This window comes from Danaus plexippus, chromosome 23 (genome assembly GCF_018135715.1).
Source record: "Danaus plexippus chromosome 23, MEX_DaPlex, whole genome shotgun sequence".
NCBI classification, from domain to species: Eukaryota; Metazoa; Arthropoda; class Insecta; order Lepidoptera; family Nymphalidae; genus Danaus; species Danaus plexippus.
This window is the reverse complement of record NC_083551.1, coordinates 1,801,848-1,820,733: the sequence shown is the minus strand read 5'-3', so window position 1 is coordinate 1,820,733 and position 18,886 is coordinate 1,801,848. Positions and strand designations below refer to the sequence as shown.

The 18,886-nt window shown below is 28.9% G+C and overlaps 1 protein-coding gene across 1 annotated transcript; it reads right to left on the bottom strand.

Annotated features, from left to right (window-relative positions):
• Nucleotides 1–2,038: 2,038 nt before the first annotated feature.
• LOC133319480 (transcription factor BTF3 homolog 4-like) lies at nt 2,039–3,300 on the bottom strand. Its single transcript, XM_061524055.1, has one exon. The coding sequence runs from the start codon at nt 3,134–3,136 to the stop codon at nt 2,588–2,590; it is 549 nt and encodes a 182-aa protein (XP_061380039.1). The 5' UTR covers nt 3,137–3,300; the 3' UTR covers nt 2,039–2,587.
• Nucleotides 3,301–18,886: the final 15,586 nt, after the last annotated feature.

The window sequence follows — 18,886 nt, the reverse complement described above, 5'->3', positions numbered from 1 at the left end:
TGGATGTATTTATTCCGAATTATATTATTTTCATTTTGTATATACATTAGAATTCGTATTTTAATTGTTACGACTCATTATTAGATATTTCGATACAAATCTGTTTTTATTTTCCCAGAAAAAAAAATACACATAAATATTATAAAACTGTATGATTGTCCTCTTTAATGTGGATTTAATGTTTTAGTAGAGCATAACGTAATATATATATACATTTTGTTATGATCTACAGTAAGAAATCATAAATTTATTGATATATTAGGAGCTGATAGCTTAGGAGCTATGGCAACTACTACTGGGGTATATGATTAAAAAAAAAACATTATATGCCAATAATCATTCAGGTACAACTAAATACCGAAAGGCAATTAAAAAGAAACATAAACAAAGACTTAAAGACTATCTTTGTGATAGCTTTGAAGTAAATTTAACAGATAATCACCTCGCTACTACTACTCAGCTTATCACTATGAAACCTAAAATATATAAACAAGTTGTCCATCAGCTTTTAGTCTAGACTTTAGATCATGTAAATGACTCTAATGTCTTATTATCTATAACAATATATTTTTCATACATATGAAAATAACAAAATTATGCTCTTATATAGAACATAAACTATGTTGGCCGTTTAAAATGAAATTTTGTTGTATTATTGTACTCAAATAGATTGTGATTAAGTTGTATAAAAAAACGTAGATTAAGTTAGATGATTAGTAAATAGTATTTAGAAATTTACTGGAATAAGTATTTTTAATCAATCCTGAGATTAACGCTTGCAGAGTTTTTATAGAGAAATCCAATTTCTAAAGAATGTTAATTACTACTGGCAGTTTGGACATAATGTAATATCCTTAATTTTGAACAAAATAAAACAATGTGTTATTGATCACTTCATATATTAACATACATTCATGATTAATTGTTAACGTAATTACAGTTTCTGACAATGTCTTAACCATGTTGTCTTTGATGTGATGATTGTGTATAAATTATTATGAGTATTACAAAAGAGAATTAGTCAGTTAAAACATGTTTTTAATTTATAAAAAAAATAGTGATATAAAGAGCATGCTATAAATCACTCAGAACGTATTGTAGAAAAAAGAACAAAATGTATTCGAAAGATATCAAACACATAAGATATAGTTATGGAAGTTATAATAACTTAAAATTACATAATATAAAATATGATCGGTTCAGACGACAAAATAGGTAAGTCATGGAAATAAGCCTAATACTATTAAAAAACGATTAACTGCAAAAGCAAATACCTAACATATTAAGGTGTCAATTTTGAGTGAAACATGTTTAAATATATGACATATTATTCATCTTTTACGTACTCATAACTATTTACTATCAAATAAAAAACGCGCTATGGTAGGTAACTATTAGACTACAGCAAATTTTACTGGTTGTCATTTGTCATGTAAATAGTGACATATTCATGTTTTAAAATGCTTTCTTGACATGTAAAAAGTTTAAAATGTTTTTAGAATAAAAAATTGTAACAATTGTCAAAAGAATTTTTTTTTGACACTTTAATTTTTTGTTTAGTAATATTTTATGATAATATATTTAGAAATGGGGTTTCGATTTTACTACATTATCTTTTTGCATTCTGGTAACAAGCTAAGGAAATCAAAAAAAAATATTTAAATCTTTGAGTAGGTACCACGAGTTAAACGTTGTTTTATATGAAAACGACTTGATTCTTGAATGATAAATTATCTACGACTGAGTAATGTAACTATAAACGCGGAAAAGAGCTTCGAGTTATCATAATTTGATAATAGTTAACCACAAATGTGATAACATTTTAACCACAACATTTTATGAACATATTTGATTAATTCAGATTTCTATGCTCTTTATTTTGTTACTTTGATTTTAAAGCATATTATACTTTATTTTAATTACTTTTAATATACTCCGAAGTTATACTAATTTTATGCATTACCTACGATGTTACTTTCTATTTCATTGCATATATTTGTATTAAAAATTTGGTATAATATGGGATAAAATAAAACAATTATATCTTAGACCAAAGTTTATGCCAACACAACAACCCTAATCTTTTACATTTTGCATTTTTTTTGTTATTATACATATAGCTCGGTCAACCCGAGTCTTCTGTGACTAATCTTCAATTTGTTTTAACCTAGTTATGTTCAATGAGAAAGCAATCTTTGAACGGGACATGGATTAACAACTTTAGAAAAATTCATCTTCATAAAATATGTTAAGGTACACTCAACACCTTATCTATACATATAACTTTACTGTCTCCACATTTACGAGTTCATCAGATATCTTTGTAGCCAATGATGTTACTATTAAATCAAATGCTGTTACTAGTACAACTAAAATTGTTAGTGCATAATGTATAAGCTGTATCTGGATGGCTCTACAGAGTTTCCAAAAGCAGAAAAGAAGTCCCTCCGAGCTAGCCATCAACACCTTGACAAATTTTGGATATGGGAACACAAAAAATACAAAAGATAAAGTAACTTTGAGACACACATGCCCTTGGAAACTCCTAGCACTTAGTGAGCGTTAATATAAATCTATGGAGGATTATTTAATCGCTTTTCTTATCCGCGGCTTTGGTTTCTGGTTCGGGTTGTTTCTCCTCTTTTTCTTTTTCTTTTTCCTTTTCCTTTTCCTTCTCCTCAGCTACAACTTCCTTCGCCTCTTGTTTTGACGCCTCGTCGAAGTCACCAACTAGGTTAGGTACCTCATCATCCTCGTCTATCGGTTTTGGAGGAGACACATTGGATACCATCTTCTTTAGCCGATTGATATCATCGGATCCGAGCTGGCTCAGGATACCGGGAAGCATCTCAGCGACCTGTTTGTTCTCCCCGTGACCGGTGATAGCGAAAGTGTTAGCTGCAAGCGATGCTTGCGCTTTTGGGTTGTTAAAATGTATTACTGTGTTGTCTTCCTTGATCATATTCACCTCTTCGATGCCAGGGATAGTGTTAACTGATAGTTTCTTGAGGGATGACTGTAATTTCTTGTCATCTGTAGCTGCAGTAGCGTGGACGACCTTCTTCTTGCGCCTTGGGGTCCCCTTGCCGCCTATACGGACTTGCGACTGCAGTTTTTTCAGCTTTTCGGTATTCATTCTGGTAAATTAACACGATACACCTGTTAAGCAAAACGCGTCGCACTTTTTAGTATCGTTTATGTACTTATTTCAGTCGCGATCACTCTGGTTTTCCATGTAACTTGATCGTACGCACGTGTTTTGAACACCGGTTAGTTACAAAGGGAAAATGGTGGATTTGCGACAAGTTATTTCTGATACTTAGCGTTGTGCGATTGGTAGCATTGCGGAAAAGTTGTTCCGTTTCATCAGAATTATTTATTTTATAATAATTATTTTGTTAAATTAAGTAGTATAATTACCATTATTGAATGTTTTTTTCTATATCACTTAAATTCTTTTATTTTATATGTATTTGGAAATTATATTTAATATTTAATCTAGGTTAATATCGATATAAAAGTGAAAAAATTTAATATAAAAGTCTTATATAGGTAAGGTTATATTATACTAGGTATGTTTTTATGTCCATTTACAATTTTCAACTACCTTAATATTTATAGTATATATAAATAAGTTTAAAACTTGTGAAGAAACTATAAATTCTGACTACTATGAAACGTTTGAACAGAACTTAATTCATGTAGTATTTACTAGAGGGCGTTTTTAACAACTTACCATTTGTTTCTTAAGATGGTTTTAAGATGTCGTTACGAGTTATTCCAATTACTCCTAGTACTCCCAAAACTAAGGAAATATTAAATTATATTTTGCTAATAATATAGACTTTGTTATTTCAATTTGGAATTTTATATTTATTTTATGCTTATATTTACATTTCTTTTATTTGCAAAATAAAAGAAATGTAAATTTTTGCACAAAATACCTACATGTATTTTGTAATAAATTAGAGATAGTTCATAGTTTATAGTTCAAAAACTCATTAATATCTATATGACAGAGCCGTTTTTTTCTAATTGTGCAATTCACAATAAGTATTTATAAAGTAGTTAGTTAAGTTACTGTTTGCCGCGGAAGATTAATTTAGGGCTTGTAACATTAACGAATTTTAATGTGGTAATATTTAACAAGCACATATCCGCTGTCAAAACAGATTATATTTAAAATTATATACATTAGTCAGTTGTACGGGATTAATACTTAAGATTTATATTTAAGTGGAAATGTATGCCCCACGGGCTATTATTAGGGTTTCCTGACTGTCAATTTGCAAAATAGTAAAGTTTTATTTCACTTAGCATTTTTGATTCAAACAAATACATATTAATTCGAAATAGCCTTTTTCATCAAAAGCTGCACGGGTGTGATTTTTTTGAAACTAAATCAATGTATCTATCACTTAATTAAAATTTGTGTTATGCTTTTTTAATTATGTAGATATAAAATAATCTAAAACTACTTTATCATATTAAAATGTAGTGTATTTTTTAATTTTGCAATAGAAATTATACTTATTATACTATAATTATATAATAATTTGAGGTTTTCATAACATGACGCCACCAGATATAAGACCTTCTTGACGTTCTTTAAGAAACCTATTTATTTTTCTTTGAACTATTCCGCTGTTGTGGTAAATTAAAATATAAAATCAAACTGTTTGTGATACCTTGAAATGATCCAAAGATTGCTATCACCAGATAGTGTTATATAGATTATGGTGGTATTCAGACGCTTCCGCTGATAAATAAGAACATTTTTCCATGAGGTTGGATATGCGCTAAATAATGCTGAAGTCATATTTCTGGCTCACACTAGATGGCGGTAGTCGTCATCAAGTAATGCTTTTTTCGAAAGCCGATTTGGTTTTCACCAAGTGCTCCGGAACCAGATCAACTATACACCAAAAATTATGGAAATCAATAAATTTTAGAATTCCGAATCCATCATAAGATGAATCAAGGCTAAAACTGTATAACTTGCGGTGTTTTCATTTGTCTTAATCGCCCAGACTCCAGCCTGACCGCTTTGGAAGTGCTTTCGATTCCTAAAATAAGTTATGCATGACTTGACCACAATGAGACAAGTGGAGTGGGACATGATGCAAGTTTTTGTATTATATTTATTTAATACCGGCTCTCAATGTTGGATGTATGTAGTTTAAAATATTAAATTTATTACGTTTTTGATATGAAGGAGCAAAGATACAGAATGAATGGTACAGAAATTAAAAGACGCCTAACTTTAGACCTATGTTTTAAGGCAGCTGTCATTAAAGCCGAATTCTATGCGTATGCTGAAAAGAAATTTAATTAAATGTTTAGCCATAATTACGCTTTTTTTTGAGTTTTGACGAAAAAGTGATCGCGACAAGCCTTTAACTTTACGGATCAATTAACTCCTTTAATCAATACTGGATTACCAAAGTCTGCTAAGCAGATACGTCACGTAACCACTTTTCAGACACTTCCGCTTTCGACACTGAGTTGATGATTCGGTTAAATAATATTAAGACATCAGAATCTAGTTACCAGATTGATTACGAATACCTGATCGCAAAACTCTCTGAATTTGCAGAAATAAACATAAGAATTAATTTTAATGAAACTAATATTTTTCGGATAAACTACGCATGATTTATTTTTGTGAAAAACTACATACTTCCGACGTTTCCGTACGTACCGTGGTCAAGGTTGCTGAAAAGTAACCAAAACGTCGGGAGTTTGTAGTTTTTTACAAAAATAAGTCACGCGTAGTTTATCCGAAAAATATTAGTTTCATTGAAATGAATAAAACTCGCGAAAATCTTAGATCTGATCATAAGAATTAACTTCATAATTAAATTACTATATAGGTCGTAATATATCAACAATTTAAATACGATATGACGATTTTCACGGCACTTGTTCTGCATTTAATTACTTTATAAGTTTTATGGAACGTCACGAAACAGTAAATTAAAAAACCTTATAAACTACATAATGCAGAACTACTGGCTATTTTTGTAATTTTTATATAAAATAAGCGGTAGTAGACTATTTTTGTCAAAGTATTTGCATTTACAAGTATGCATCATAATATTTATTTATTAATTTTTGTACACGAAGGAACAGTATCAAAGATCGTTGCTTGATTAAAACAATCTAAAACGAAAAATCCGCCATCTTTGTTTACAATGTAATATTTGAAACTTACATAATAAATTAAACCTAATAATTTATCTTTCATGTTATTTTGCACTCATACATAATGAATTATTGGAAAATAAATAGATGTCGTTATGTGTCTAGTGTCTACCATTGTTTCAAAATGACGTAACTATATATAAATATATAGTTTATCAATAAATGTATCAATACTTATAGAAATACTATTAATATATAATTATACCTTGTTAGCATCAGCTTAACAGAACATTGATTTTATACGAGTCTCTATCTAAACTGTGGTACGATAGAAATCTGAAATAGAAATATTTTTTTCGTGTCAAAAATAGTAATTGAAGTGCAAGACGAAAATGTATTTTGTCATGCTGTGTTAGAAATTGAACTGGCCTAGTGAAGATGTTTGTAGATTGAGTTAATATTGTTAATAAGAGTACTCAACCAATTAATTATACGAAAGAAAGTAATATCATAAGTTATTTGTAGATTTCAAGGTTACATTTTAATTGTCTATGACCGATCTCTTAGTGTATTTGCAATAAAAAGTTATTCCATTTATTTCATTAAAAGCAATCGACTTTATTCGCTTCAACTGGTTTTTTTTCCATTTATCAATAAATTAATCACGTTTTAAAACTTTTTTGTTTCGATTACAAAGCATCGTGATTTATTTGATAAACAAACATGACAAGCTGAGAGTAATGATGCAAATATTACAATGAGGTTATATTTAATAATGAAACATAACAATGTTCTAAGAAAGCTTTCAGCAATAACAATAAACAGCCCATATTTGTTATCTGATAAATATTTATCTGCGTTTACTAAATGCACTCAAAATGGCCGACTATAAAGCTGTCAACGCGATCTGTTCGCGCCATCATATTGATTATGACAGCTATTAATAACTGAAGTCTGAACTATCGGTTGTTTCGCTAAAACGTTTCTGAGCGTAGTTCGCGCGCACTTAGCTGAGGTGATGATAGATGTACATTTGAACACGAAATCGGTTAAATAATTTAATTAATATGTTCTAGCTGTGGATTTCTTTGTTTTTTCAATTAAAAATTAAGTTAGCTGTCTTTTTATAAATTATCTATTACATCTCATATTTAAGAGAAGGTAAACGTCTATTATTTACGTATATAAAAAAGTGCATACAATTCTACATTCAAGATTAAATTTTTGATTAGCTTACACCGCGTAATGTAATGTTATTTCTGATTGTATCCTACTATTTAGTTAACTTATACATTGTTTTTCTTACTAAAAATTAGTTTATTTTTCTCCATCTTAGTAATTTTTTACCTTTTATAAGTGTTTTAGTTATTTTTTTATCATGTTTTGTTAATGACTGTTTCTTTTTTTAAATTAGTTACTAAGTAATGGAATGTATAATTAACTTTTAACTCTATATAGGTCACAAATTCTAATCCTGACCGTGTGGATGGACATTAAACGACCAAACGTTTGTTGTAATAAAAAAATAATCCTGTATACTTACTCCAAGGCTTCATCTACAGGCTACTTTCGGAACGTTAGTAGTTTTCCCATTAAAAATCTTCGCTCAACATAGTATTAACGTAGGTTTGATAAGCGAAAAAGTTTTCATTTGTACTGTGACGAGACAAAACTTGTGTTAAACACAACTTGTATATTATGTTATACCTAAAAATGAATACAATTAAATAAGAATGTAATATATTATATGTTTTGAGTATCTACGAGCGTATAGATACATTTTAATATATTTTTAAATAAGCTTTATCAACCGAACAGTACGATAGTGACTAATAAATTAATGCATTTAAATTTAGGACGCGTTACCAGTTTATTGGATTTTTATAATCGTATTTTAGTACTGTTATGTTGATTTGCTATTACTGGCTGAGATATTTGAATAATGATTTCATGTAGTGAGGTGTAAACGTTGGGGTATACATGAAACTAAGAACGCTGTAAATTATATTGAAGTGATGAACGAAACGGTTTTTTTAACAGATTTTACGATTTTTATCTCGTGACTGTTTTATTCCATTGCATTTTTTTCTAGTAAATTTTATTATAACATTAATTAAAAATATTAAAGTACTAAGTACTTCTAGATGTAATAACTTGATAATATATATACGAGTATATATGTGTATACTTTAGTACAGACTATAAATATTTTAAATAATCTGTTAAGCCTTTGAGACGTTACGAAACAGATGTTACATTAACTAGAAGTTTTTAAAATGTATTTCATTTAATAACATAAAACTAACAATGTTAACAATTATATTGAAATTATGCGTTCCATATTTAGTTTGTTCGCGCCCAATTTATCAGTGGCCATTTTGGTCGTAACTGTCATTAAAACAATTACAGAGTATCGATATCATTCTGTCACACGAAGATAAAAAAATATTACCGGGAATGAGGCGAGAATAGATTTTTACCTAAAACGAAGCATTTTTAATTGGACGCTAATGATCTTGGTGACAATTTAAGGATATGTTTTTATGTTAATTTATTTGTGTGATTTATATAGAGTTACGGAACTAATAAAAAAACATTCTTGTTTAAAATCATCTCTTAAATATGATTGGACAATATTTTATTTAAACAAAAAACATGTAATCGCAACGATAACAAAACCGTTACACAATTTAAAGTATCACGTTACAACTTAAATGCCGCTTAATCTCAACTTTTTATTGGTAAGATTAGTTAAGACACACTTCTAAGCACACGTTAGAGATAAGGGGTGGGGAACTCATTAGTTATCTAAACAGCGTGGATTATATGGATTATTTCCGAACGGCCACCCAATTGTGCGCGAAATTATCAAAAAAAAAAAAATTAACAGCTGTCAGAATTAGTGGGACTTTAGTTGTTTTTTTTTTGTCACACATGGCTGTCATCCAAAATTATAAGTATGCATATATTCAACCTACAAATATAAACTGTGCATAGGCATTGAACGATCAAATAAAATAAACAAGGTCTGTATAGAAACAAAATTTCAATCTGTAAATCTATTCGAACCGGTACATAGCTAAAACAATCTATATTCTATCCAACCTTTTTTTATACAAACGTGAACATGGCCGCTATTTTCATTTAGATTTCCACGCATCTTGTTCCAACTTTAGTGACGGGAAGATAGAATTCATTTATCGATATAAAAGATAATGTTATTAATAATTTTACATCAATTACTAATTTAACATAAAAACGATCAAGATGAATGATATCGTTAAAGTCATTGAAAAAAAGATACATTGTGCAATGTTATCAGGCTAAATTATCACATTGCCAAGTTTTGCCTGATGGAAAACATGTGCATGCATGTGCATCTGTAATACTTTATTCATATTTTTTTGAGATAAAATATCTAAAATATACCTCTGCGTTACGTCACTTAAAATAACTATTTCAACAAGATGGCCGTTACTATTTTTTAAAGACAAAAATGTTGCTCCACGGATTTGGAAATTGATCCGGTGGGGACAATATTCGTTCAGGAACCTTCGAAAATATAGCGTGGATATTGTTTCCGAACGGATTATGGCGTGGCTTGTATTTGTTTAGTTATTTATTGGGCCCTTCGACTAAATGTAAAATCATAACAAATCTTTTTTGATACATCTTTTTCCCTGTTTAATTAAAAATATATAAATAAAAATATTATATTCAGTATTCTTATATTGCATAGTTTACATTAAAAAAAAAAATAACAAATCATTTCGTTAATAATATTGTTTGTAGAGATATATTGTATTTATCTTATAGCGTAAAGCTTATACATATTAATAAATATTTGATAAGATACAATTTTTATGGCGTTGTTTTATTGTTAAGGTTTTTATTGGTTTCCTTTCTCTAGTCCATTTTCGTTTTATAGCCAGACTACATATTGAATAGAATTGGCGGGAAATACGCTTCGTATTGCTCTTTTGAGATTGTTCCTCTGAATTGTTGTATCGTTTTCAATTCAATACATTTATTTATGATAAACGTAATAAATAAAATTGATGCTTGCTTTAAGATCAAGTATCAAACATAAAAATAACGCAATCCAAAGATGGTTTTTCATCTATAAAAAGATGACATAGTAACATTGAAAGCATCATTTGCTTTTGTAATAATAGATAATTTAAATCGTACGTGTTTTTTTAATCTGTATCTTTTTATTCAAAGTGAAACAAACTGAAATCTATCGCTTAGGATTTATTACGTTACCAAAATTGCTTCTCTCCTCTACTGTGATTGGCTGTATCGTGTTACACAGTTGATTGAGATCAGAAGGTTCTTTATGGTGTTTGGGATTTTTTTTATCGTGATTAGGTCTTTTATAACGTCGATGGGTATATCAAGTTGAGTGCGCCATAAATACAAAGATGTGTTTGTTTTTTATATAGGTGTTTTTGCAGTTTAAATTAGTAGTTGTAAGGATTGAAACACAAAACAGTTGACACCTATAAAGTTTTTAAAGAAATGACAACTTTTTTTTTATATATAGAAGTAGGAATTATACGTAATGATAAAATGAAGACATTTTTATAAGAGAGTGGTACAAAGGATTACTCTTTAGAAAAACCTAAAAAAATATATACGTGTTTATTGTTATATGTAAAATATTAGGTTTCACATATAGGTATAGTTTATAAAACGTCATAACTTATATGTAGGCACTGACTGACGGAAGAAAAACAATGGGCTTTTGAACATAGAAAAAAAATATACGAATTATCATGATTTATTTAACTGAATTATATGTTATTATTAGTTGAATGAATTCGTTTTAATGAAAAATATGTTAATTTATCATTTTAAACATTTTTTTATTCTGTTACTTTGTATAGTATTGTGCTGTCAAATATCACATAAAAAAATATCCCGCCATTTTAGCTGTCACCTTAAAATTGTTTTAATTAAAATAATTTATGCCTAAAAGGCTATCATATTTTATTATAATAATGTAAAAAGTGATTAAACAGGTTAATTTGTGAGTTAAATCGATGATATAACAATGTTAACGTAGAAGTTTATGTAAGAAGCCATTTGTGAGTTGTTGCGTATAAGGCGTTTCGTTCCATATATAGCTGTGATGCGTTCAACGCGTTTACTTTATAGTGCTGTAAGTATTAACATTTATAATATTTTTATCTATTCCCATAGGAATACGCAATATTTTGTATTAGAATTTATTATTATTCTTAACTTTTATAATTGATATTGAATATTGTACTTAGTAGTGTTCCTGCGACTAAAAATTAGTTTTTATGAACACATGTTATTTAAAACTGTGGTTTTTCTTTATTAATCAATATAATATCAAACTAAATGAAGTCTGGATGTAACCCGCGATCTCGCAGGACGTGCCGAGCTCAGTAAACGAGCCATTACAGTGCGAATATTGACTATATACAGCGGGTTCATTATATATAATAATTTGTATATTAAACAAGGTATTTGATATAATTATATATGAGACATGATATATATTATATATTTTTTTATGTTATTTGTTATCCATATTGGATTTTGAATTAAATTCCAATGAGATTATATTCGTTAGAAAATTTCTTATGTACATATTTAATAATACTTACGTTTTAAGGCCCAGTTGATGAAATAAATTTAAATTTTTATTGACCATATTTATTTTAATGTGTTTATTTCTAAGTAATAGTTATCATTTTTAAATTATGAATATTGTACTGTCCTATAAAACATTGAAATATAGGTAAATTCTAATCGAAGGCGTTTTTTTTATGATTTTTATATTCTGTACCAGAAGCAGAATGTGTAGTTATCTGTGATATTATTTCTCTTTATACTAAATACCATCGAAATTTGTTCAACTGTTTCGCCGCGGAAAACTTAATGATTAAAATCACTTTATATTTACTAATAATACAATGTACCTACTTATAATTGTTTAAGATTTAATTGTTATTGAACAGTTTTAAGGAGGATTTCAAGGGTAATCATAGTCATATTAATGTCAAATAAAATCTACCAAATTCATCTAATAAGGAAATTATGAAACAATTGGAAATCATCATTATAAATACTTGTATATGAATAAAATGATATATATATATATATATATATATATATAGACAGGTATGTATATGTATAATTTTTTGCCCTTAACTTTTCGTTTTTTTTTATTCGTAACTTACACAATAATTTAAATGTCCCTGATAATTTAAACGTGCTATAAATTAAACATAGTTACCGATTCGTAACTTACTTAATAACTCTAATCTAGTGTAGTTCCCTTAGTTTTCTTTGTAAGTGCTACCTTTTGAGTTTAACGTAGCTTATTGTAGGAAATGTCTTAATGAATTTCAAGACAAAAAACACGGCAGTCATGAAATATTATTATAAGACAGATATTGAAAGCACAAACGAAACGTAGGGCTTCTTTTGTGATACCTATTTTTGACAATATCTACATATCTTCAAGTAATACGATGAATACACAAAAACGATAATTTAAACGTAAAAAAATATAAAAAATAATTCAATAAAAGTAACACCATGTAGATGTCCATCTGCATGACTAAAATCGTTTAACACGTGCGCAAACAGCCAGCCAATCGCAGCCCTCCGAGAGTTGTGTGCGTCACGAGGTGGGATTCGGTGGTGGGGGGGGGGGGGGGCAATTAAACTTTATCGTTGTCATTATACAGACCTATGCTTTATATGTATGTTGTCTATGGATTATAAGGAAATGGATCGGCATTAAAATGAATTGTTTTGTCTATGGTTTCATAAAAAGGAGGCGAAACACATTCACTGGTGTATTAGTAAAGTAATTTGGTTTTTATTTTATAAATAAAAACTTTTTTATAATAAAGATTTTATTTGGTCTAAGTTAATTTTTTTATCTATATCTATTATCTAAGTTAATCTTCGTTGTGCAATTCGTTACATATATATAAGGTACACCATTTTTAAAATGCATGACAAAATATAAGACATCAAATTTGTTATGCTTAAAATAATTTTGCATTTTTTTTTAATGATGCAATATTCTGAAATTTAAATAGATTGTTTGGAATAAGAATTCTCGGTCGTCTTAAAAGCCGTTCTATTATTTTGTAGAAGCCTTATCGAAATAGATCCACTTTTAAAGGTTAATATAACAGATAGAATTAAAGAAATATTAAATTCATGACTTGGGTTAGTATAATATAAATATTCTGTTTCCGGATTTTCTTATTAGATTTTACGAAAAAAACGATTTTTCATAAGTTAGTCACCTTCAATGTTCTATGTATTTCAACCTTAACACGCTGTTTTGAGATAGTTAATACAATTTTACTTCGACATTCATTTGGATACTTCAAAAACTAACTTCAGTATTGAAGTTTTGATATTTAACACATTTGAATGTACTAACTATTACTGAATAGCTGTGATATAAAATTACTCGATAATTGGTAAAAATGGAGTGGGTATTTTCTGTAAAGATATTAGCTGCATCTAAATTAATCTCACCCTACGAGATGAATGAAGAACCGATGAAGATGAAAACTAACGATATTAAAATAGGTTTATACCTAATTATTGTTATTTATATAATTTTTGAGATTTTTTAACATTAGTCTTGAATAGCAATGTAGTTATAGTCATATACAAATTAATTATAAGATTTGTTAAATCGCAAACTTTTTAAAATTATTATGTCACGTATCCACATACGTTTTTATTAAAAAAAAATATATATACATATAAAATAAGGTTTTTAAAAGAAACCTTAAACCAAAGAGGTATTTAACATATAAAGAGTTATATATCGCTAGAAAACCTCATTTATTTGTTTTCGTGTATTTTTTTTTCTTCTGTATAAAAAAAAAATAAGTTATGTTTATATAATTTATAATTTATGATATTTGACCGGAAATTATGAAAATGTCTTTGATATCCAACGTGTATTACATTAAATGCTCGCTTTATAAAAAAATCATTCGTATTTTTCATATTTCGCTGTAAAGAGGTAACTAAGAAGTATCATTTTATAACATTTGAAAGAGGTTTTTGTTGGCTCTAGATGATATATAAGAAAAATAATTGAAAAAATGTATTAAAATTACTATAATTGTAATGGAAAAGATTTATGAAACAAATAAGATCTTACGTACTTATAAGATTAAAAAATTTATATACATTAACTAGTCTATTGTATTTTATATGACAAAAACTTACAAATTCATATTTTTTATGTGATATTTATACATCGGTAGTTATTTAAATGGCGAGTTAAATATATCAAAAATTATCTTTATAGGTATCAAATTCTGTTATGTAAATTTCCTCCCAAGTCTTATCTGAGAGAAAATCAATAGAGCCTTCCCGTTAGAGCGGGATGTCTGTATAGGAAAGTTCGTATTGGATAAGGACGGGAAATCCCCCACCGACGAGATCTGTCCCTGGAAAACTAGTCCAGAGTAATACACGCTAATAGTAACATTAACACAACTGAATAAGGTTTATTTTCAATCGCAACACAATAGCCGTATATTTTCGCAATTTAATTTATATTTATATAAATTTGAATTTTATCTCCAAAGCAATAAAGTCAAATCTGGTGTGTATATATAAAATAATTGCTAGCGATTCCATAATGGTGATAAATTGAAGCTATAGGTTTAATTTGTGTTGGTAATGTTTTTATTGAGGACTGTTAGCGATAACGAGAATAATTTGCTTTTTGTTTCACATTTTAATTATTCTATTTATGGTTGGTTGGAAATGTTTTGACTTATATATATATTAAAAAAAATCTAAAATACCTATAACTGGCCGGTTGTGAATTTTATGAAATTTAATATTTTTGAATTTAGAACGTTCCTTGTTGTTTGAATATAGAACTATTTACGAATGGAAATTGGAAACAGCAAACATAAACGAGATCGAATGTAATATCAAATAAATAAAGGGATATTGAAACTTTTTGATGATAATCTTTTAATTGGAATATAAAGTTTTTATTTCATAGAACAAATTTTATTTAATACTTAGTCTTACTTAATATAACACTAACAAGAACTTTCAAGTTAAGGATATTGGTGGTACCTAATTCCGATAATCAAACTAGGTATATAAATAGATTTTTCACCGAACTAAGTACCTATCAGAAAAAGCTTGCTTAATAAAGATTTAGGTTAACTACAATAATAATTTATTAAAAATTATATTATCAATAAATTTGCGTTGTACTTATAAATAATATGAAATCAATTAAAAATCATCAAAACGACGGAAAGATAATTTTGCCAAACAGCTAAAGTTTCTAATAAGATATAATAAAACAATGCTTATACCACTTATATATGAAGTTATTTTTATTGAGCTATTAAATAAAGAATTTTGTGATAATTTTTCACCGTATCACCATCGAAGTTAAAAACGTTAAATTTGGTCAATATCCTTAGTATTCTTAATTTATCAGTAAACAGAATTCGTACTTAGAAAACATATTAGACTGTAATAGTTTTGCGCTTAGTGCGGGTTTGCATTTTCACACTACGTACGAAGCGTTTCCCGTATCTCATATTATAATATGTTAATGTTATCATTTATATATAAAAAAAACTGTTAAAACATCGTATGTACTGTGACGATAAAAACTTAAGACGAAACCTCTCAGCATTCCATGGATTCACCGTGCGGGTGCCGGGTCCATCGCGTTACAAGGAGAGGAGCTTTAACAGTGCTTGGGACTTGCGAAATCTGTAGGTTTAAGAGGCCTCTATCTACGCGCGTTAAACGCTCACTTCCACTGTCCAAGCTCCTCTCTCCACCTGACTAAATTGGAAACGAACGAACCCTAGCAGGCTGCCTTCGAGGTACGTACGAATGAATGGATATTAGTTCTGGACAGGCCCAAGTCTTTCAGCAGGTTTTATACTACTACTGGTAAGAAATTGTTGGAAATAACTATAAGATCAACACAGACGTCTAAAAATCAAACTGAATGTTATGTAATAAACAATGAGACCTGCCAAAAATCTGGAAGGATGAAGACTCGTCTAGGACTTCAAGAAATTGGTGAATTTTGATAGCTTTCAACTATTAGGACTCTTGAATATAACTGAATAAATGATAAAAAATATATTTATAAGCTTATTTTTATTTTTATTGTATTTAAGGGTCATTCATACCTGTTTCCAAAGTATGGTTAAAAGAATTGTAATCATCAGATTAAGAATTACCTAAGTTTTGTCGAAAGAAGTACTGAAATGTATTTTTAAATAGGATGCTGATCTTCGCCTTCTTCCTAAATGCTTATTTATCTCATTGCATCAGTCAGAACGCGATGACAGTTTCCTAATTTCCAAGGTTTTCCAGGTCCAGCACAATAGATTCCAATTCGCCAGAGTTATGTTTGTCACGGAGATTTTGGCTTTGGACACATCTTTTGTCGTTTTGGGGCAAGTTGATTTCGTAACGTGTTACGGTGTCCTCAACAAGAGAGCGTATTGTCAAACTACACACGGAAAGTTTTGAGTTTTTTAAACCTTATTAATAATATAAATGTAGATATTTCACTAAAATATTCGATATTAATATGTGGTTAGTTTATAGTGATTTTGGCTCCATATAGATAATATATCTACTTGATACGTGTTTTAAATACTTAAACTTCTCATTCATCATAAAGGGAACATATTTTCAGAATATAAGTCTTTTTTATTATGATACAACACGTCGTCGGCTAGTTTTTATCAACGGCTACCACATTATTCTGTCAAGATTATATTAATTTAATTTAATAAAAACTATACGAGCCTGTTAAGCTATGAAAGTTTTAATATTTACTAGACAAACCTTTGTTTTTACTACATACTGATAGTAAACCGTTTTTCATTCATATACTGTCTCATGTCATAGTGACACACCGTCTCTTATTAGGTTAGGTAAAGAGACGAGCTTGGACGGTGGAGGTGAGCGATTAACCCGCGTTAGATAGGGGCCCCTTAGGTGTGGGTTACACCTGGGTCGCAAGTCCCAGGCACTGTTGTTGTTGATGCTCCTCTCCCTGCAACGATGGACCCCACACCAAGCACGGTGGATCCATGGAATGCTGAGAAGTTTCGTCTTATTTACAACGTAGGTTATTGAATAGGAAACGGGAGACGTTCAATATGTATTGGTACCTACTACAGTTTAAAAATGAGGAATTTATGTATTTTTTATTACGAAACAATATATATTGAATAAGGGTTTCATTATTATTATTAGAATTAATAAAAAGCGATACGTTTATTTAATACTTTAATATTGGTGTTTGTATATATTCGGATGTCAAATTTCTAGACGGAATTGAATATACGAGTATTTTAAATGACATTCCTGTCAATGTCAATACCTACATGTCAAAAATTTAAGAAAAATTGTTTTTACTCTGAAAATTTATTTTTATTCACGACGAATTATAATTGATCAATTATAAATAATCACATCAGTATAGAAATATAGAGGTGGTAAAGTTTTTTTTTTTTTAATATTAATTACATAATTATATATTAATAAAACAAATACAAAGAGTTTGTACGTCACCACTATATTTATCTGCATCGATTGTCTAAACATCAAACAAGTTGGATCATTAGTTTCTATTTATCTGTGCTTGTGCGAATAATTCAAAATAACACACTCATACAAATTCCTGGTCGTTAAATCAGCCAAAACGAGTAACGTCGGGATTCCATGATGTATGGAAACACACGGAAGCGAATTACGTTGCTAAACTAACGTTTAATTTGAATGTTTATGATAACTCAGAGTAAGCATACTGACTGAGCTTCCTTACTCAGAGGAAGCATTGCTTAAGGAATTTGGAAAGAAAAAGATATTGAGATTTAAAAAAATAAGAAGAAATATGTGTTTTAAATACCACTTTGATCGGTTTTATCTATATAACTTCTGTGAGACAATTGTCAATATTACCGGCCCACTCTTCCGGTGACGCTTAAAAATGTGCATTTAAAAAAAAATTCAATATCAGATAAAGGCCTTATATATATATATTTAACATTTTAAATCCACGTAACCAATCTAAGCTATAGGTGGGTAGTTTGTGTTGACATTATAAATTCAGCGTATATCAGATATAAATCGCTTTATTTATAGGATTGTGTTTCAAGCATAAAGTTTGAGAAGCGATTAACATCTCAAAGGATTTACTCAGCGAACCATTGAACGAGATAAGTACGTGAATCTGGCTTTTATACAGATTATATGTTTGCATTTATATTTTTACTATATATAACATAACACGAAGATTATTAGCATTTTTTTTTAATTTATTGAGTTTGATTTAGCTGCAAAAAGTACCCTATATATTTCTCCGTTATGTTATCTATCACTACAACAAATTTGACCGTAATTGATTCAACGGTTAGGATGTTTTAAAGTAACAAACATACATACTTCTTATAACTTGCAATTAAGTCTTTAATAAGAAAGATGGCGAACGTTTTCAGTATAAATCCTCATCCGTATGTCCTTTTAAAATTCCCGCTACCCGCCACATGGCTATCGATAGATTTGACTCGCAAATATCGTCTGTGCCGGGCGCAACACTAACTTATCGTGATAAATATCGATGAAAAACGACTTACATTTGGTTATGAGGTTAGGGAGAGTGTACACAATATTTTATTTAATATAATTATATTAATTTTTAACATTACAT